This window comes from Callithrix jacchus, chromosome 7 (genome assembly GCF_049354715.1).
Source record: "Callithrix jacchus isolate 240 chromosome 7, calJac240_pri, whole genome shotgun sequence".
Taxonomy (NCBI): Eukaryota; Metazoa; Chordata; class Mammalia; order Primates; family Cebidae; genus Callithrix; species Callithrix jacchus.
The window spans coordinates 27,851,563-27,873,110 of NC_133508.1; the positions used below are offsets into that span (position 1 = coordinate 27,851,563).

Here is a 21,548-nt window from a genome sequence, read left to right on the forward strand (position 1 = left end):
AGCGGCGCGCATGCGCAGCAGCTCCCCCTGCTGAAGGGCTGAGAGGCGCACCGGGGTCGCCAGCTGGGCTAGGAGCGGAGTGGGGTCAGGATGGACGAGGACGTGTTGACCACTCTGAAAATCCTCATCATCGGCGAGAGTGGGGTGGGCAAATCCAGGTGAGGCGGGCGTGCGGGCCGTGACGAGGGTGGCTGGGCTCTTTCTGCCTCGGTGGCCGCTGTCTTTTGGGCCGCGACGGGAACTATAAACAGCGGTGGCAGGCGCCGGCTGGGCTCGGGCCGGCTCAGCTCGCGCCCTCCTGGGCCTCTGGGCCGCGCTCTCCTGCGGCGTCTACGCCCCTCGCCCCACCCGCGCCTGCCTGGTTCCCGGCCTCTGCCAGGCCTAAGTTCTCAGCGTCGCTCTCCCTCCTGTGGCGCCGAGAAAACACGATTCCAAGGGCCGCTCTCGGCCGGCGGGTTTGCTGCGCGGAGCTCAGGGCGTGGTGGGCAGGTTTGGTCCCGAATTCGGCCGGGGGGCACCTCACCTCGAGCCCCTCGGGGTTCAGGATGCCTGTCACCCCGAGACCCGGGACACATAACTTTCCCACTTGAGGGTTTCAGTGGGGCCTTCTCTAAATCCATAATGTCCTCGGGAAGTTTCGTGACGCCTTAGGTCCCATTCCTGGCCTGTTTGGGTGCAGCTTCATGTCGCTTTTGATTAGTTGGCTGTGAAAGAACGCCTGGATCTTGTGACTGCTGGAAAATTTCACTTTAGTGTAAGGTCCGAGTGTTTCCGCTATGGACCACCTTTGAAAATGAAGTGTAATTGATATTTCTCATTTTGCCACGTCCTATGAAGACAAAAAATTAGTATTTTTTTTTCATTTTTGACTTTTTCCTTGGGGAAAATAATGTTGACAGTGGAGTTGAGTATAAGGTAAGATATGGATCTAGGTGGATGTTTCTAGAGGGTTGTGATTTCCTCTAGGTCTTGGAACAAAGTTCTCCAGGTGAAGTCATTCTTGCCATCTGATTATGAGTAGGTTATGTTCAAGGCCGTCCTAATCCTTAAACCACATAAACAGTCCAAGAGCTGTAGTCCGTTTCATATTTTAGCTATACCTTCTGATACACAGATCTTTCAAATAATATTTTATATTTTATAAGCTGAAGTTATTTTGTAGAATGAAGGCTCTCCTCAAATAACTTTTAAAAATTACTTCATAAAGCCTTAATTTTTAAAAAGTTACTTCAGAATTTGAAAGCTTATGTAATATATTCTGAAATTTTGTGTATTTTTGAAGTTTGACAATACATTTTCATAGTGTTCCTCATTTAATGTACTATGTGTCTACTGGAATGAAGGATTTGCACATAACAAGGAATAGAATAGTGAAATACTATGGGTTAGCAAACAAGTATAATTTGTGTGCAAGTGTGTGTGTGTGTAAAAGGGATGAATAAAATTATTTACAATGATCATCTATTATTGCACATACATATTTAAGGGTTAAAAAGTAATCTAGTAGACATTGTCTTCATAGGAATTTCATAGCCTTGTGATCTTTCTTTTTCTTTTCTCCTTTTTTCCTTGAGATATGGTTCTCATTTAAGTTCACACTTATGAAATTAGTGTCTTTGAAGTCTGAATGGCTGTCATTTCGTGTAGTTCAACCCAATACATGGTCCGTTAGCCCTTTTTCTAAATGTATTGCATGAGTGACAAGTTAGGGTGTGTTAAAATTTTCTGGAAGGTTAACTGGAGTATATAAACAAAATTCCTCTGCTTTTTTTTTTTTTTTTTGAGACAGGGTCTTGTTCTGTCACCCATACTGGAGTGCAGTGGCATGATCATATAGTTCATTGCAGTCTCAATCTCCTGGGTTCAAGCAATCCTCCCACTTCAGCCTTATGAGTAGCTGGGACTATAGGCACGAGTCACCATGCTTGGCTAGTGTTTTTTATTTTTTATAGAGAGGAGGTCTCACTGTTTTGCCCAGGCTGGTCTCAAACTTCTGAGTTCATCAGCTCCTCCTGCCTTAACCTCCCAAAGTGCTAGGAACATAGGCATGAGCCACCATGACTAGCCCTACTTCTAAAATTTTTTTCCTAGATGGGATTTTCTTATGTTGCCCAGGCTGGTCTCAAACTCATGGGCTCAAGCCAACCTCCTGCCTCATCCTCCTAAAGTCGGGATTACAGACACGAGCCATGATACCGAACGGAGATTCTCCTTGAAGAGTGAGGTCTGTTAAGTGGATTTATCAGTCTCCCTAGTTCATGCCCCCAAAACAAATTTATGTGGGCCTAATCTGTTTTAAACTTTTTCCTCGATACATAGCGATGGATTATCAACTGCTTCTGCAAAATTTTGATACTTTACCTCTTTCTGGAAAGGACTGCATTTAGTGAGAAAGTTGTCTTATTTGTCTAGCTAGATATACATTATTGGCCTATGTGATATGCTGTGGAAAACAACCTTAAACACTTAACGTTTCTGGATAAGATGAGAATAAATGACTCTACTAAAATAGAAATCTATGCCTTTAAAATTGAATTAGTACAAAAATATTTGTCATTGTTATGATCTTAAAGTCTTGTTTTAACCAAGTTTCTTTCTATTTCATTACAGAGCTGAAGCTAGTGGAAGTGAGATAGCACTTGTGTTGTTGGGGGAAAACAAAGGATATCTTTAATCCGAATTAGTGGATTACTTTCTAGTGTATTTCATAGTGTTAAAGTCTAAAGGGTATGTGATAGTAGTCAGGAGATCAGGATTATGAAACTGGGGCTGCCATTTGTGTGACCTTGTGTGTGATACTTGAATGCTGTAGGCCTTCATTTCAAAAGTGAGGGAGTTGGAGTAGAAACCTCTCAGACCCTAAATGTATAAGACTCCGATTCTATGGCTAGGCCTGGTGAGCTAAAGAGTAGCTGAGAGTATCAGGAACTGGAAGGGATTAGAGAGACCTATTATCTAAATTGCTGTCCCTCTTATGCCCCTTGGCTTCCCGTTCTTTTTGGTGATTTTCATTTGTAAATTAAAAAAATGCAGATTAGTCATAATCACACTCTGTTTATTATAAATTTGGTGTATCTAAGTGCCATGGTGGTAGTTACTCCTTCCATCTCTACTTCTGCATGGAAAACATTTTGCTCCTTTAATTTTGATATGAGGGTGTAAATATACAATACTATAAGAATGGTGCTTGGCTAATGCCCTTTTTGTCCTTAGCCCACCTGCACCCAGGTGAAAAAAAAAAAACGTTGCTTTTACCAAGTGCAATGCCTCATCCTGTAATACTAGCTACTCAGGAGGTTGAGACAGGAGGATCACTTGAAGCCAGGAGTTCCAGACCAGCTTGGGCAACATAACAAGACCATGCTTCTAAAAAAAAATAAAAGTAAAAAAATTAGCCGGCCGTGGTGATGCACACCTGTCATGCCAGTTACTTGGGAGGCTAAGGTGGGAGGATTAATGAGCTATGATTGTGCCACTGCATTCAGTGGGTATGCATTCAGTGGCACAATCATAGCTCATTAATCCTCCCACCTTAGCCTCCCAAGTAACTGGCATGACAGGTATTAGACCCTGTCTCTTGAAAAGAAAAGTGTACTGCTTAATTATTTTGACACTGTCAGTTCCCTTCAAAATCTAATAGAGAAATGGACTCTCTGCCCCTTTCAAAGTCTAATAGAGAAGTGGATTCTCTGCTTAGAAAAATGCATGCATAGAATTTAGAATAACATTTTGGGATACCAGAGTACCCCTGGTTAAGATCTGATGTGTACCCAGAGCTTGCATTAAAATTTGTTGCTTCACACCATCCCACCAATTCCTTGCCTCTCCTGACAAGTACTATTAATAACAAGGGCCATTTAAGGATGAGCAATTATGGAAGAAAAACTTCTGGCTTTGTGTCTGCACATTGTCATATGTTCAATAAATAATACCCAATATCATCATTGTTATATTATTATTATATTATTACAACTAGTCTACAAGGTTATGTTAACTTATGTTTTTGTAATAATATTTTCTGTGGTGACCACATATAGATATGTATCTTTTCTATTCTCAAATTATGGGTAACTGAGTATGTTGGGAGAGAAGAACATTTTTATAGATAGTCTTTAAAAGTCTTATGTGTATCGTTACCTATATTCGAAGTAAGTAAATATAGTCAAGATGTTAACTAGTGAAATGTAGAATTGGCTGTTTTACTTTGATTCTGTGGTTCTGGTTTTATGGTAAACACAAAAAAACAAAACCAAGTAAGGGAGAGTTAATCCTTCAAATATAATTAATGACACTGGGGTTGAAAACTACCAGGAGACCATTATGTTTTGCAGAAACTCTGTGGACAAAACATACTTCGACCAGCAATAATCACAATCTATAAAAACAGTCCTAAGATTTTTCTATAATTTAGACATTTGATGCTGTTTCTTTGATTTTATTTATGCAAACAAGTCAATTAGGACAGTCTTATACTTGAGAAGTTAATATGAGGGAAGATTGAATGACTTTAAAACCAAGGGGTCTAACAAAAGCTTAGAGTTTACTTTTGAAGAGCTTCTAATAAATGACACTTCTCCTTCATAGTAAGTAAAATAATTCTGGAAGATGCAAAATCTTAGAGTACCCTTCTAATCTGGTGTCTTTTGCTTTTCTCCTTCCTTTATAGTTTCTTACCATTTCCTAGGTTCAGTCCTTTGTTCTCTCTCGCCAACTGTGGCAGTTGTCTTCCATTGATTTTCTTCCATTTTTTTGTTGGCATTAACTTTTCCAAACAAAGAGCAGTTCTTGTCATAACTTTCTTTAAAAGCCTTCAATAGCTCCAGTTGCCTACTTGGTTTTATACACCCTACCTAGCATTTGCCCAGTCTTCCTACTCTGTCCTGTGATCTTTCTTTTTACCTCTCTTTTTACTGCATCTTTTCTTCTCACTTATGTAGTAGCCATACTGCATGTTACAGAATGCTAGGCTTTGATGTATTTCTGTTTTTGCTTGAATTCAGAGTGGGTTACACAATCAGATTTCTTAAAGTTAGTTTCTTGCATTCTAAGAGACTATATTTTCCCTTTTTATCTATGTCAGTTAAAGCATGACATGCTGCTAATATCATTTTCTCAAAAGGACATACCAGAACAGTTAAAAAAAACCAACAACCCCCACCTTTTGTACTTGGAGGATTGTGTAGGAGAGCATGGGGAATATATTTAATCGTAAACTACTCTTGGGATTTTTAAATTGCCTTTCTAGTAATTTAATTCTTCTGTGTGTACCTGCTCTGAGGTAGTATTTCTAGGAGCAGGCCTATTTTTATCTGCATCTAATAATTTGTGACCAAATATTCGTGAACACATTTATCATATGATTAGAAAATTCAGAATCCTAACCTGTCTTTTTAATATTTCTTTCAGCCTGCTCTTGAGATTCACAGATGATACGTTTGATCCAGAACTTGCAGCAACAATAGGTAAGTGTATATTTAAAAATCCTATAAAAATGGCCAGTATTTTCTTGCCTTCGGCCTTTTAAATCTAAACCCTTCCACCTTCCTCTCACCACCCCACTGCCTCCTTGTCTGTTGAAATCATACTTGTCCTTCAAAACTTAATTTTGGTATCATTAAATCTCTGAAGCTTTTCCAGATTTTACCAAGATAAAATAACTTCATCTGTTGTCTCATGGCACTTTATTAAAACTACTGATAATGTGATTACCTATACACACATTTCTTTCCTGTACTATGGATTGTCTTTTATTTTGCACTATACAACAGTTATTTGAGTACTATTGTGTGCCAGGCACTGCTACTAAGAGATGGGGTTATAATATTGAATAACAAACTTGGTCTCTGTCATCATAAACCTAAAAAAGTGTGTGAATTTTGTATATTCAGCATTTGCTACAGTGTTTGACATGTATTCTTATCTTAATATTTGTATTGATATTAGTTATTAAGGATCGTTAGGAGCAATGATACTTAAATGCCTTTTAAGATAAAATTTAGATTGCCTGAAAGTGGTTAGTTACACTAATTTATGAAAATATCTGAGAAGATAGAGGTAAGTATTTTGATATCACGTGTTTACACTGTAGACAACAATGCACAGGTATGAAGAGACTAATTGGAATAGTTGAAAGGTAGCTGAGCTGAGTCAGAGCTAGTCTTAGCTTTGCCTTGAATTAGGTGTAATCTTGATGAAGGCACTTGACTTAGTAACTTCATCTCTAAATTGGGAGGTTTTGGGGAGAGAGAATGCTTTTTTTTTCAGCTTTAAAATTTCATAATATGAGGAGAATATAATAAAGATGATTCTAGCATTATTGTTAGGGAAAATAAAGAGTTTCTCTTAACGGCCTTTATTTGTTTTCATTTATTGTATTTCTATTTTTAACTTTTTATTGTGAAAAGATTTCAGACTCACAGATTTATAAAAATAGCACAAATAATTCTTGTGTACCCTACTAAATTACTCCAAATGTTAATGTTTGTCACATTTGCTTTGTCATTCTCTCTCTACATACACACAGTATTCTTTTTTAAAAAAATGAATAGTTTGAGAGTAGACTGTAGACATGATGTCTTCAATGTCTACATACTTTAATGTGTATTTTTTAAATGAACATAGATACAATTTTATTGTCTATACACAGATTTTATCAATTGTCCCATTAATGTCCCATAAAGCAAAAGACAGATAATTGTTTTGGGTCCAGGATCATACATTGAATTTAGTTATTTATCTTTAGCCTCTTTTATTTCATTTAATTAACTAATTTATTTATTTTTGAGACAGACTTCGCTCTTTCACCCAGGCTGGAGTATAGTGGCGCCATCTCAGCCCGGTGTCACCTCCACCTCCCAGGTTCAAGTGATCCTTCTGCCTCAGCCACCTGAGTAACTGGGACTGCTGGCTTATGCCATCATGCCTGGCTAACTTTTTTGTATTTTTGATGGATACTGGATTTACCATGTTGGGCAGGCTGGTCTTGAGCTCCTGACCTCAAGTGATCAACCCTCCTTGGCCTTCCAAAGTGCTGACATTACAGGTGTGAGCCACCACATCGAGCCTCTTCAGTCTCTTTTAATCAGTGATTCTTCAGTCTTTCTTCTAAAATAAAGTAAATAATTATTTTATAGAATGTCCCTCGATTTGTATATGTCCAGTGTGTCCTTACAGTTAGATTCAGGTTATGCACTTTTGGCAAGAATTCCACAGAAGTATTTTTCAAAGCACAGTGTCAGGAGGCACATGGTGTCTGTTTATCCCATTTACTTGTGGTGGCACTTTGGTTACTTAAAGTGATATATGCCAACTTACTGCTCTGAGAAGTTACTGTTTTTCCCTTCATAACTAATACATTTCTGGTGGAGAGATACATTGAGACTGTATAGGTATCCTCCTTATACTTTTGGCCCCCTTGTTGTAGCACCCATTGATAATTTTTGCCTGCGACAAGTGATAAGGACAGTATATGATCTTGTCACTCCAACTGTGATGGTTATCAGATGTTGATGTTTTTCAAATGCTATCACTCTGTCTGCGTATCTTGTTCGGAATTCCGTAAGTAAGAGCCCTTTTTGTTTCATTTTTCTTTCTTTTTTTTTTTTAATTGTGTTTTAGGTTTTGGGGTACATGTGCAGAACATGTAAGATAGTTGCATAGGTACATACATGGCAGTGTGTTTTGCTGCCTTCCGCCCCCTCACCCACATTGGCATTTCTCCCCATGCTATACCTCCCCAGCTCTGCCCCCCCGCTGTCCCTCCCCTATTCCCCCCAGTAGACCCCAGTGTGTAGTACTCCCTTCCCTGTGTCCATGTGTTCTCATTGTTCATCACCCGCCTATGAGTGAGAACATGTGGTGTTTCATTTTCTGTTCTTGTGTCAGTTTGCTGAGAATGATGTTCTCCAGATTCATCCATGTCCCTACAGAGGACACGAACTCATCGTTTTTGATGGCTGCATAATATTCCATGGTGTATATGTGCCACATTTTCCCAGTCCAGTCTATCATCGATGGGCATTTGGGTTGGTTCCAGGTCTTTGCTATTGTAAACAGTGCTGCAATGAGCATTCGTGTGTCTGTGTCCTTATAGTAGAACGATTTATAGTCCTTTGGATATATACCCAGTAATGGGATTGCTGGGTCAAATGGAATTTTTCTTTCTAGGTCCTTGAGGAATCGCCACAGGTTCTTCCACAATGGTTGAACTAATTTACACTCCCACCAGCAGTGTAAAAGTGTTCCTATTTCTCCACATCCTCTCCAGCATCTGTTGTCTCCAGATTTTTTAATGATTGCCATTCTAACTGGCATGAGATGGTATCTCAATGTAGTTTTGATTTGCATTTCTCTAATGACCAGTGATGATGAACATTTTTTCATATGTTTGTTGGCCTCATGTATGTCTTCTTTCGTAAAGTGTCTGTTCATATCCTTTGCCCATTTTTGGATGGGCTTGTTTGTTTTTTTCCTGTAAATCTGTTTGAGTTCTTTGTAAATTCTGGATATCAGCCCTTTGTCAGATGGGTAAACTGCAAAAATTTTTTCCCATTCTGTTGGTTGCGATTCACTCTGGTGACTGTTTCTTTTGCCGTGCAGAAGCTGTGGAGTTTGATTAGGTCCCGTTTGTCTATTTTAGCTTTTGTTGCCAATGCTTTTGGTGTTTTGGTCATGAAGTCCTTGCCTACTCCTATGTCCTGAATGGTTTTGCCTAGATTTTCTTCTAGGGTTTTATGGTGCCAGGTCTTATGTTTAAGTCTTTAATCCATCTGGAGTTAATTTTAGTGTCAGGTGTCAGGAAGGGGTCCAGTTTCTGCTTTCTGCATATAGCTAGCCAGTTTTCCCAACACCATTTATTAAACAGGGAGTCCTTTCCCCATTGCTTATTTTTGTCAGGTTTATCAAAGATTGTATGGTTGTAGATATACTGTGTTGCCTCCGATGCCTCCGTTCTGTTCCATTGGTCTATATCTGTTTTGGTACCAGTACCATGCTGTTTTGATTACTGTAGCCTTGTAGTATAGTTTGAAGTCTGGTAGTGTGATGCCTCCCGCTGTGTTCTTTTTGCTTGGAATTGACTTGGCTATGCGGGCTCTCTTTTGGTTCCATATAAAGTTCAAGGTGGTTTTTTCCAGTTCTGTGAAGAAAGTCAATGGTAGCTTGATGCGGATAGCGTTGATTCTGTAAATTACTTTGGGCAGTATAGCCATTTTCACGATGTTAGTTCTTCCTAACCATGAACATGGAATGTTTCTCCATCTGTTTGTGTCCTCTCTGATTTCGTTGAGTAGTGGTTTGTAGTTCTCCTTGAAGAGGTCCCTTACGTTCCTTGTGAGTTGTATTCCTAGGTATTTTATTCTCTTTGTAGCAATTGTGAATGGCAGTTCGTTCTTGATTTGGCTTTCTTTAAGTCTGTTATTGGTGTAGGGGAATGCTTGTGATTTTTGCACATTGATTTTGTATCCTGAAACTTTGCTGAAGTTGCTTATCAGTTTCAGGAGTTTTTGGGCTGAGACGATGGGGTCTTCTAGATACACTATCATGTCGTCTGCAAATAGAGACAATTTGGCCTCTTTCTTTCCTGTTTGAATACCCTTTATTTCTTTTTCTTGCCTGATTGCTCTGGCTGGGGAACTTCCAGTACTATATTGAATAGGAGTGGTGAGAAAGGGCATCCTTGTCTAGTGCCAGATTTCAAAGGGAATGCTTCCAGTTTTTGCCCATTCAGTATGATATTGGCTGTTGGTTTGTCGTAAATAGCTTTTATTATTTTGAGATATGTTCCATCAATACCGAGTTTATTGAGGGTTTCTGTTCTTCCTACTTTTCTTTTGGCATATTTTGTTGGTTAAGATAAGTATTAAGTTCCCTTATTTTTAATTTTTATTCTTTGTTAAAGATGTTCTCACTGGGCACGGTGGCTCACGCCTAAAATCCCAGCACTTTGGGAGGCCAAGGTGGGTGGATCACGAGGTTGAGAGATCGAGACCATCCTGGTCAACAAAGTGATACGCTGTCTCTACTAAAAATACAAAAATTAGCTGGGCATGGTGGTGCACGCCTGTAGTCCTAGCTACTCGGGAGGTTGAGGCAGGAGAATTGCTTGAACCCAGGAGGTGGAGGTTGTGGTGAGCCGAGATTGTGCCATTGCACTCCAGTTTGGGTAACAACAGCAAAACTCCATCTCAAAAAAAAGAAAAAAAAAAAAAGAAAAGAAAAGATGTTCTGCAGGTTTTGGTATGGAGTATTTCTTTGTCATTGCTCTGGATACTTTGAATTTTCAGTTTTGCTTTCCCTTTTGAACATTTGAAATCATTGGGCCAGGTGCAGTGGCTCATGCCCGTAATCTCAGCACTTTGGGAGGCCAAGGCAGGTGGATCAGTTAAAGTCAGGAGTTCAACACCAGCCTGGTCAACATGGTGAAACCACCATCTCCACTAAAAATTCAAAAATTAGCCGGATGTGGTGGCAGGTGCATGTAATTCCAGGTATGCGGGAGGCTGAGGCAAAAGAATCACTTGAACCCAGGATATGGGGGTTGCAGTGAGGGAACACTGTACCACTGTATTCCAGCCTAGGTGACAGAGAGAGACTTCATCTCAAAAAAAAAAAAGGAAAGAAAGAAAAAGAGAAATCTTTTATTTATCAATATATTTCTATACCTTCATCTATATACCTTAGGCTATACCTTCGTCACAAGGCTGGGGCTACATCTGACCTCCCAACTTAATTTGGAGTTCTTCTAATTATTTCACAGTGTATCAACCACAGATTTGACCTGAATGTCAGAGAATGCTAAGTATAATTAAGAGAGAAGCAGTAAAATTTGTTAATTAATTAAATGTGTCTGGGTCCACTTCTCTTAATAATTCAAACTATCAGTTAGCGTTGAAAAAGTACTTAAGATTGAAAATAGAAGAATCAGGCAAATGTAAAAATGCAAAGTTAGTGTAGTAAAATATAGCTTAAGGTAGAATTTAAAGTTAATGCATTGAACAGAATAAAGTAGGATAGTATGTGATGATGAAAGGCCCAGTTAATTAAGCAGCTATAACAGTCATAAACAAGTAGCACCAAACATAGACGCTATATATAAAAGCTTCAGAACACAGAAAACAATTTGATGAGGGCCGAGTGCGGTGACTCACACTTGTAATCACAGCACTTTGGGAGGCCAAAGAGGGCGGATCACCTGATGTCAGGAGTTCAAGACCAGCCTGGCCAACATGGTGAAACCCTGTCTCTACTAAAAGTACAACAATTTGCCAGGGGTGGTGGCTCACACCTGTAGTCCCAGCTACTTGGGTAGCTGAGGCAGGAGAATTGCTTGAATCCGGGAGGCATAGGTTGCAGTGAGCCAAGATTGTGCCACTGCACTCTAGCCTGGGTGACAGAGTGAGACTCCATCTCACACACACAAAAAAGAATTTCATAAAAATACAGTTATATTAGATTTGTTGCACTTCTTTTGTAGATAGATCCAAAAGACACAGATAAGGGTATAGAGAGTTGGTCTAACACAATCAACAAATCTTTTGAAAAAAGACCTCATTACTTTAAAAGCCCATGGAACAATTATGCAGAATCAATCTCAGACTTGACAATAACAAAGCAAATTCTAAATGGAAAAGAAGTAGAGGTTTTACAGTATACATTATTGATAATTTATTCTTTTAGAAAATATTTTTGATCTATTGGTTTACTTACATATGCATTTGTAGCAGTATTTTAAAACAAATTATACATTCAAGTTGATTTTTTGGGTATACCGTGTGATTTTTAGCATATGTATTAAATGTATATGGCCATATAGTTACCTTCACAGTTGGCATACCAAATAGTTCTATCATCCCCAAAACTACCTGCTTCTATCCCTTTCTGGTCTATTCTAGTTTAGTCATCCTGCCTCTAACCCCAGTAGCCACCTATCTGGTCTCTAGTTTTTTATCTTTTTGAGAATGTCATATAAGTGGAATCATTAGATATGTTACCTTTGAGACTGCTTTCACTTAGCTTAATGCCTTTGAGCTTCATCCAAGTTCCTGTGAATTGTTTGTTCCTTTTTTATTGCTGAGCTATATTCCATTGTGTAGATGCACCACAATTTTAGTTGGTTTATCTGTTCATCTATTATTAAGACATTTGTGTTGTTTCTAGTTTTTAGTGATTATGAATAGTCCTATTGTAAACATTCAGGTACAGGGTTTTGTATGAATACTAAGTTTCGGCCGGGCGAGGTGGCTCAAGCCTGTAATCCCAGCACTTTGGGAGGCCGAGGTGGGTGAATCACGAGGTCAAGAGATCGAGACCATCCTGGTCAATTTGGTGAAACACCGTCTCTACTAAAAATACAAAAAATTAGCTGGGCACGGTGATGCGTGCCTGTAATCCTAGCTACTCAGGAGGCTGAGGGAGGAGAATTGCCTGAACCCAGGAGGCAGAGGTTGCGGTGAGCCAAGATCGCGCCATTGCACTCCAGCCTGGGTAACAAGAGTGAAACTCCGTCTCAAGAAAAAAAAAAAGAATGCTAACTTTTATTTCTTTAGAAGACAAACCCAGTAATGGAATTGCTGGGTCATGTGGTATATGCATATTTAACTTTGGAAAACTGTTTGGCCATATTTTTATAAAGTGGTTGTATCACTTTTACATTCCTTCTAGCATCATGTGAGAATTCTTGTTCTTCTATACCTCTCACCTATTATATTCCTACGAGCAGCCTTTTAAATTTTAACCTCAAATGGGTAAGTAGGTATGTGTATGGATCTCATTGTCATTTAATTTGCATATCTCTAATGACTGATGAGGTTGAGCATCTTTTTAATGTCTATACACACATTTATATATATACTGAATATATATTCAGTATATATATATATTCAGTATATCTATGTATATTCAGTATATATATATATTCGGTATATATATATATACTCAGTATATATAAATTTGTGTATAGACATTAAAAAGATGCTCAACCTCATCAGTCATTATATATATATATATATATATATATATATATATATATATATATATATTGCAGTGTCTTCAAGTCTTTTATTAATTTTTTAGTGGGTTTTTTGCTTTCTTTTGTTAAGTCTTGAGAGTTTTAAAAATATATTCTGCATTTAAGTCCCTTATTAGATGATATATGCTTTGCAAATGTTTTCCTCCCAGTTTCTGGCTCATCTTTTCATTCTGGTAAAAGTATATTCTAAGAGCATATGTTGTTTAATTTTGATGAAATCTAATTTATTAATTTTTTCATTTATGGATGATGATTTCAGTGTTGTATCTTTCACCCGACAGAAAGTTGCAGTGATTTTCTCCTATATTTTCTTCCAGAAGTTTTAGAGTTTTAAATGTTACATTAAATAGAATTTTTTGAATTAATTTTTGAATACAGTGTGAGGTATGAAGTTCTTTTTTTTTTTTTGTGCATGGATATCCAGTTGTTCTAACACTATGAGTTGAAAAGATTGTCCTGTCTACACCAAGTAGCTTTTGCAGTTTTGAAAAAGTATCAGTTGATATGAAACATATCAAAGAACAGCACATAATAAATCAATAAAAACAAGTGGGGTTTATCCTACAACGGACAAGTTGGTTTAACATTAGTGCATACTTCACTACTAAACTAAAAAATAAATATCATAATCCTCTCAATAGTTGCAGAAAATGCATTTGAAAATAATCCAACATGTATTGTTTTTTTGAGTTAGAGTTTCATTCTTGTTGCCCAGACTGGAGTGTAATGGCATGATCTTGGCTCACCACAACCTCCTCCTGGGTTCAAACCTGCCTCAGCCTCCCGAGTAGCTGGGATTACAGGCATGCACCACCACGCCTGGCTAATTTTGTATTTTTAGTAAAGATGGGGGTTCTCCATGTTGTTCAGGCTGGTCTTGAAATCCTGGACCTCAGGTGATCTACCCACCTCTTGGCCTCCCAGAGTGCTGGGATTATAGGCGTGAGCACCTGGCTCAACATGTATTCTTGGTAACACCGCTCAGTAAATTATAATTAGAAACCTGATAAAGGATATCTGTGAAAAACATACAGCTAACATCATACTTAATGGTAAAAGAATGTTTTCCGCTTAATATAAGGAACAAAATAGGAATATAAACTCACACCATTTCTATTGTACTAGAAATTTTTAGCCAGGGCAGTAATACAAGAAGTAAACGTCATCCAGATTGGAAAAGAAGAATGCAAAACACCATGGGAATATAAAAATCCATATTTAAAATATCAGAGGTATTTCTTTTATTTTTTTTGAGATGGAGTTTCTCTCTTGTTACCCAGGCTGGAGTGCAATAATGGCATGATCTTGGCTCATGGCAACCTCCGCCTCCTGGGTTCAGGCAATTCTGCCTCAGCCTCCCGAGTAGCTGGGATTACAGGCACGCGCCACCATGCCCAGCTAACTTTTTTTGTATTTTTAGTAGAGACGGGGTTTCACCATGTTGACCAGGATGGTCTTGATCTCTTGACCTTGTGACCTGCCTCGGCCTCCCAGAGTTCTGGGATTACAGGCGTGAGCCACTGCACCCGGCCCTGTATTTCTATATATTAGTAATTTTAAAAAGGAAGATGAAAAATAAAATACAATTTTAAATAAAAATCTATGGAATACCTAGGACTAAATTTGACAAAATTTGTCAAAGACCTGTAACACTGAAAATTACAAAATATTGCAGATAAATTTTTAAAGACCTAAGTGAATGGAAAGATACAGCTTTTTCAATAGCCATAAGATTTAATATTGCTAAGAGGTCAGTTCTCCCCAAAATGATCTGTAGATTCAGTGTAACAACTGTCAAAATCCCAGCAGCCTTTTATTTGTAAAACAAGCTGATTTTAAGATTCACTTGGAAATGCAAAGGAACTAGACTAGCCAAAACAACTTGGAATAAAATCAGAACTTTATCACCATTGAATATGACATTAGCTATGGGTTTTTTATATATGATGTTAATAAATATGTTGAGAAAATTCCCTTCTATTCCTAGTTTGTGGAGTGTTTTTATCATGAAAAGGAATTGAATTTTATCAAATGCATTTTCTGCATCAAGATGATCATCATGTTTAAAAACACTTCATTTTCTTAATGCGATGTATTTCATTTTTCTTGTCCACCTCTTCTTGCATTTAGTAAGATTCATTGTCCTTACAGATTTACTCATGTATAGAAAACTTAAAACTATTCATGTTTGTAAATTTTGGCAGATTGCATATTTGCAAGAATTTGCCCATTTCATTTAGGTTATCCAATTCATTGACATACAGTTGTTCATAGTATTTCCTTATGATCCTTTTCTTTCTGTAAAATTGGTAGTATTGACCCTATTTTCATAATTGATTTTTGTAATTTGAGTCTTTCACTCTTCTTTTTAAAGTCAATCTAGTTTGAAAGTTTGTCTATTTTGTTGATCTTAAAAAAAAAACAACTTTGGTTATTGATTTTCCTTATTGTGTTTTATTCTCTATTTAATTATCTTTGCTCATATTATTTATTACTTGTGTCCTGCTAGCTTTGCACATAGTTTACTCTTCTTTTTTAATACCTTAAGGTATAAAGTTACATTATTGATTTGAAGTTTTGTTTTCTTTATAATATATTCATTTACAGCTATAAATTTCTGGGCTGAGCATGGTGGCTCACGTCTATAATCCCAGCTCTTTGGGAGGCTGAGGCAGGCAGATCACCTGAGGTCAGGAGGTAGAGACCTGCTGGGCCAACATGGTGAAACCCCATCTCTACTAAAAATACAAAAATTAGCCAGGTGTGGTGGTGGGCACCTGTAATTTCAGCTACTAGGGAGGCTGGGATGGGAAAATCACTTCAGGAGATTGCAGTGCGCCGAGATTGCACCACTGCACTCCAGCCTAGGTGACAGAGCAAGACTCTATCTCAAAAAAAAAAAAATTCTCTCTTAATATTGTTTCACTGCATTCCCTAAGTTTTAATATATTTTATTTTTGTTTGTCTCAAGGCATTCTCTAATTTTTTCCTGTGATTTCTTCTTTGACTTAGTGGTTGTTTAAAAGGGTGTTGTTTTATTTTCATGTATTTATGAATTTGCCAGTATTCCTTCTGTTATTAATTTCTAGGTTTAGTCCATTGTAATCAGAAAAATGGTTTGCATGATTTCGGTGTCTTTTTTTTGTTGTTGTTGAGACAGAATTTTGCTCTGTCACTAGGCTGGAGTGCAGTGGGACGATCTTGGCTTCCTGCAACCGCCGCCTCCCAGGTTCAAACGATTCTCTTGCCTCAGCCTCCCAAGTAGCTGGGACTATAGGCATGCACCATCATATCTGGCTAATTTTAGTATTTTCAGTAGAGATGGAGTTTCACCATGTTGGCCAGGATGGTCTCAACCTCTTGACCTTGTGATCCACCCACCTCAGCCTCCCAAAGTGCTGGGATTACAGACATGAGTGACTGTGCCTGGCCCAATTTTGGTTTTTTGAAATGTATTAAGACTTGTTTTGTGGCCAGCATATAGTCTGTCCTGGAGAGTGTTTCATGTACACTTGAGAAAAATTCATTGTTGTATGGAGTGTTCTGTTGGCTCTCACTGGCCTTCAAACCCTTTATTTTTTGTTGTTAATGTATCTTATTACACTATTCATAATTGGAAGTGGTGTATTAAAACTCCGACTGTTCATCATATGAAAAAGACACTTGCACATGCATGTTTATAGCAGCACAATTCACAACTGCAAAAATATAGAACCAGCCCATATGCCCATCAGTTAACGAGTAGATAAAATATGTAATATGTATACCATGGAATACTGCTCAGTCATAAAAAGGAGCAAAATAATGAGATTTGCAGCAAACTGGCTGGAATTGGAGAATATTATTCTAAGTGAAGTAACTCAGTAATGGAAAACCAAACATCATAAGTTCTCATTCACAAGTGGGAGCTAAGCTATGAAGACACAAAGGCATTAAGAATGATACAGTGGACTTTGGAGACTTGGGGGAAGGGTGGGAGAGGGGTGAGGGATAAAAAAACTGCACATTGGGCACAGTGCACACTGTTCGGGTGATGGGTGCACCAAAATCTCGGAAATTACCACTAAAGAACTTATCCATGTAATACATACCACCTGTTCCTAAAAACCTATTTGCAATAAAAAAAAAAAAATAAGATAAAGTATATGGGAGGATTTAAAAAGAAAAGTGGGTGATATGCTCTGGTTCTGTGGGGAGAGGCATGGAAACTCAGTGTTTGGGACCCTCCCAGACCTCATCCTTAGGTGTCTCTCTTTTTGGCTGGTCCTGATATTGTATCCTTTGTAATAAAACTGTAATTGTAAAAATCTAAATAAAGGGTAATTTGTAAAATAGATGTTTTGGAATTCAGTTAGGCAAAAAAAGTAATCAGTATTTTCAGTGGAGGGCTTGTGTTTAGGAAAATAAATAAGTAGAATCTTCAACTGTTAACACTATTTTTCCCTTTAATTCTATCAGTGTTTGCTTCATATATATTGGACTTCTGTTCTATGGAATATATTTTTATAATTGTATCTTCTTGAGAATTGGCCTTCTTATCAAAATATTTTGTCCTTAATCTCCTAACAGTTTTTGACTTAAAGTCTATTTTGTCTGATTTTAGCATAATCACCCTAGTTCTCTTTTGGTTACTATTTGCATGGAATATCTTTTCCTGTCCTTTCACTCTCAACGTATATTTATTTCCAGACCTAAAGCAAGTCTCTGATAGACAGCATGTAGTTGAGTTTTTAAAAAGTATTCTGCCAGTCTACTTTTGACAGGAGAGTTTATTCTGTTTGCATTTAATATACCAATAAGGAAGGACTTCTGCCATTTTGCTATTTATTTGCTTAGAGTTTTTGTTCCTGAATTCTTCCTTTACTGCCTTTTTATGTGTTTAGGGAATGATATGCTTTGACTCCCTTCACATTTCCTTTTTTATCTATAGTCTATAGATATTTTCTTTGTTATCTATTTCTTTTTCAGTAAATTCTGGTAGCTTTTAATCTTTCGAGGAAATTATCCCTTTTATCTTAGTTGTCAAATTTATTGGCATAAACTTGTTCATAACATTCTCTCATTCCTTTTACCTTTGTACAAGCTATGAATGGTGTGATATTTTTCATTCTTTATAATGATAATTTTTGTCTTCTTTTTCCTGATCAGTTTGACTAGAAGTTTATCAGTTTTATTGGTTTTCTTATTGATCCAACTTCTGGATTCATTGATTTTTTTTTTTTAAGTTGTTTTTCTGTTTTTAGTTTCTGGTTTGAACTTTATTTTCTTCTTCTACTTCTTTAGGTTTAATTTGCTGCTTTTTCTATTGCCTTAGTTTAGAAGCCTGGGTCATTGATTTTAGATCACTTTTCTAATATGGGCATTTAGTGCTATAAATGTTCCTGTAAGTATTGCTTTAATGGCATCCTACAAGTTTTGGTGTGTTTTTCTTTTCATTTAAAATATTTACTTTAAATACTTAGAACAATTTCATTATGATGTCTCTGAGTTTTTCTTTTCTTTTTCTTTTTTGCTAGGGGCTTACTGAGCTTTCATGATCTGTGGATTTATATTTTTCATCAAATTTGAAAATTTTCAGCCATTATTTCTTCAGATATATTTCCCGGCCTTTCTTCTCTCTTCTTTTTCATCAACTCCATTGTTTGCATATTAGGCTGCTTGAAGTTGTCCCATAGATGATTGATGCTCTCTCATTTTTTTTGAATCTTTTATTTCTGCTTTCTCTTGGGTAGTTTCTTTTGCTGTGTTATCACATTCACTAATGGTTTCTTCTGCAGCATCTACTTTGCTGTTAATCCTATTCAGTGTATTTTTCATCTCAGACATTGCCATTTTCACCCCCCTCCCTTTTGTTTTTTTTGAGACAGTCTTGCTGAGTGCAGTAGCACAACTATGGCTCATTGCAGCCTTGATCTTTCAGGCTTACGCCATCCTCATACCTCAGCCTCCTGAGAATCTGGGACCAAGGGACAAGCCACCATGCCTGGCTAATTTTTAAATTTCGTTTTTGTCAAGGTGAAGTCTCACTATTTTGCCAGGGCTGGTCTCGAACTCCTGGCCTCAAGCGATCCTCCCACCTCAGCCTCCCAAAGTGTTGGGATTACAGGCGTGAGCCACTGTGCCCAGCCTCTTCATCTTAAGAAAGTTCTATTTGATCTTTTTTTATGTCACTCATGTCTGCTTAACTTTCTGAACATGTGGTGTGCAGTTGTCACATCTGTGTCAGTTCTGAGTCAGTTTCTATTGATTAATTTTTTTTCCTCTTCAACAAGACATAAGCTTCTGCTTCCATTGATATTTTCTGGTCTCCCATTCACATATATGTATTGTTGAGTTCATATTTTCTTTGACCTATTTCATGAAGGTTATTTTAGTTAAAACTAGATAATATAATTAATAGAGCTTTTGAAATAAGCAGTAAGTGCAACATGAAAATTTACAAGTGTGCCTAAAAAAGATTCTTGCAAAGAAACTGAATTAAAGATCATATTAAAAATGCAAACACAAATGAACAAGGAAACACTGAGATGGCAGTTCTTCTATTTCTGTTGTGAGCTCCTTGTCACTCACAGGAAAAGATGGTTTAATCAAATTTTGTAAGAAACTGGCAAAATGAAATCTCACAGAAAGACTCCCACTGCTGCTACCAATTAAGACAAATTATTAGCCACTTAAAAAAAGAGAAGAACCAAGCGGGGTGAAGAAGCAGTTTTAGCATGTGAGATCTGAAGAGCTCAATTGCTGCTGCATGTGAGATTCACCAGAGGAACCAAGAGAAGATGACTGGGGACTCTAGGGGTCTGGACTTAGATGAGGTGCCCCTTCAGGCTACATGTGTCTGTTGGCTTTGATGGTAGGACTGTAGTGGTGAGTGTGTCTTGTGGATGTTATTGTTAAGTTTCAGATATGTTATAAGCATAACTTAGAAACATTGTTAGTTATTCACATGCAAATTATTTTTATGTCAGAGACAGTTATTAGACTGTTGTCAACAAACATGCAAAACCAGGAAATAATAAAAGAGAAGGAGGAGATGGGGTATGGGAGGAATTCTCGAAGTGGTGACTTTCTTTTCTTGGGTAAACAAATTAGCTGATAGTTAGGAAAGATGCTTGTCTGTTCTTTAACATATATCTGGGATTATTAAGAAGAAAAACTAATTCTTTATATACTCCCTGAAAAACCTTGAGAATTTAACTGTGGAGTGTGCATGACAGAGGCCATCTCTGTGTAATGTGTACTAGCCGCTGTCATTTAGTACCTGCACCAAGTTGCAACCATTTTCTTCTATGAATTTTCCCAGGGTTTGTGCCTTTTATTTTAATTTTTATTTTTTTGCAATAGGAAGAAAATATAGATAATTTCATGTTGTTTATGTAGATGGTTCCACTTTTAAAATGGCATGGTAACTTCTTTATGTTGACCTGGTAAATACAAGATTATTTAGTGGGATTATATATGTGGGATTTTTTGTCTGTTTGGCTGTGAAGAAATTTTATGCTTAGGTTTTTCTTGGGCTGTGTAATTAGCACTGTCCTTTTACTAATGGTTGCCCAGCATTCTAGGCTTTATCAACTCCTTTTTCACCCCAGCTCAAAACACCAAACTTAAAAGATATTTGACATACAGAAAGACCTGGCATTGTGCACATTTTGAATATGCATTTTTATTACCGAATTTGTAAAGGTAATGGATCACCACAAGTCTTCCAAGAATTACGAATATATTTCCATATTGGTGACAGGTGTTCTATTAAGCATTTAGTATGTAAGGGTGCTGTTCATCTTAGTTGGGGCTGTTCTGAATTAATTGTGACAAGCTAATAAGATCTTTTGAAAGTTTCTTTCCAAGCTTCTTGAGCTAATGTTTTCCTTCTGGCCAGTGGGGTAGACTGCACATTATGTTTTTGATACTCTTTAAAGACATGTGGGCAGTTGCTGTTCATTTAAGCCAGATGGCATGTGTCAACTCTTTTTCCTGGAAAGGGAGAGGTTTCTTTTTTGGCTGCTGTAATAAAGCCTCGTGTGACTTCTTATGAAACTTTTTTCTTTACATAAATTAGTACTTACAGAAGCTTTTCATAGAACTTTGGGCACTCCTTTCTCTCACTTATGAAAATTCTTAGATGATTGTATATACATGTCTTTATGTATAAATTCTTTTATTAAAATTGTGCTGTAGCAAGTTATCATTGATTAGGTTATTATATAAAAATATTTTTTTAGGATAAAAACAAAATAAAGAGATTATAAGACAAAGAGTGAGTGACTCTTATATTTTTACCAGTTCTCCAAGCTGCTTACACTCAAGATCTCGGCATGTGGATGCTTAGGTAGCCCCTGGAATCTGCCATGACCCACAGTCAGCCATGGATAGTCTTCTTTATGTGAGCACTGTAATTGCAGCTCTTGACTTGTAACATGTATAATGAGTTATCACCTTAAATTGAATTTTATTTTTCCTTTTTGGAAGAATGGAAGGTAGGTGAGTGAGTGAATTCTGCAAGCATTCGATTTTTATT

At 37.4% G+C, this 21,548-nt stretch overlaps 1 protein-coding gene across 2 annotated transcripts in view; it reads left to right on the forward strand.

Moving 5' to 3' along the window:
* The first annotated feature begins 32 nt into the window (after window positions 1–32).
* Window positions 33–21,548, forward strand: part of RAB18 (RAB18, member RAS oncogene family) — a 34,106-nt gene continuing 12,590 nt past the window's right edge. For both annotated transcript variants that reach the window (XM_002750173.6, XM_002750174.7), the window contains exons 1-2: window positions 33–158; window positions 5,407–5,462. In XM_002750173.6, the coding sequence (XP_002750219.2) occupies window positions 91–158; window positions 5,407–5,462 (124 nt within the window). In that variant the 5' untranslated portion in view covers window positions 33–90. The remainder of the gene's footprint in view (window positions 159–5,406; window positions 5,463–21,548) is intronic.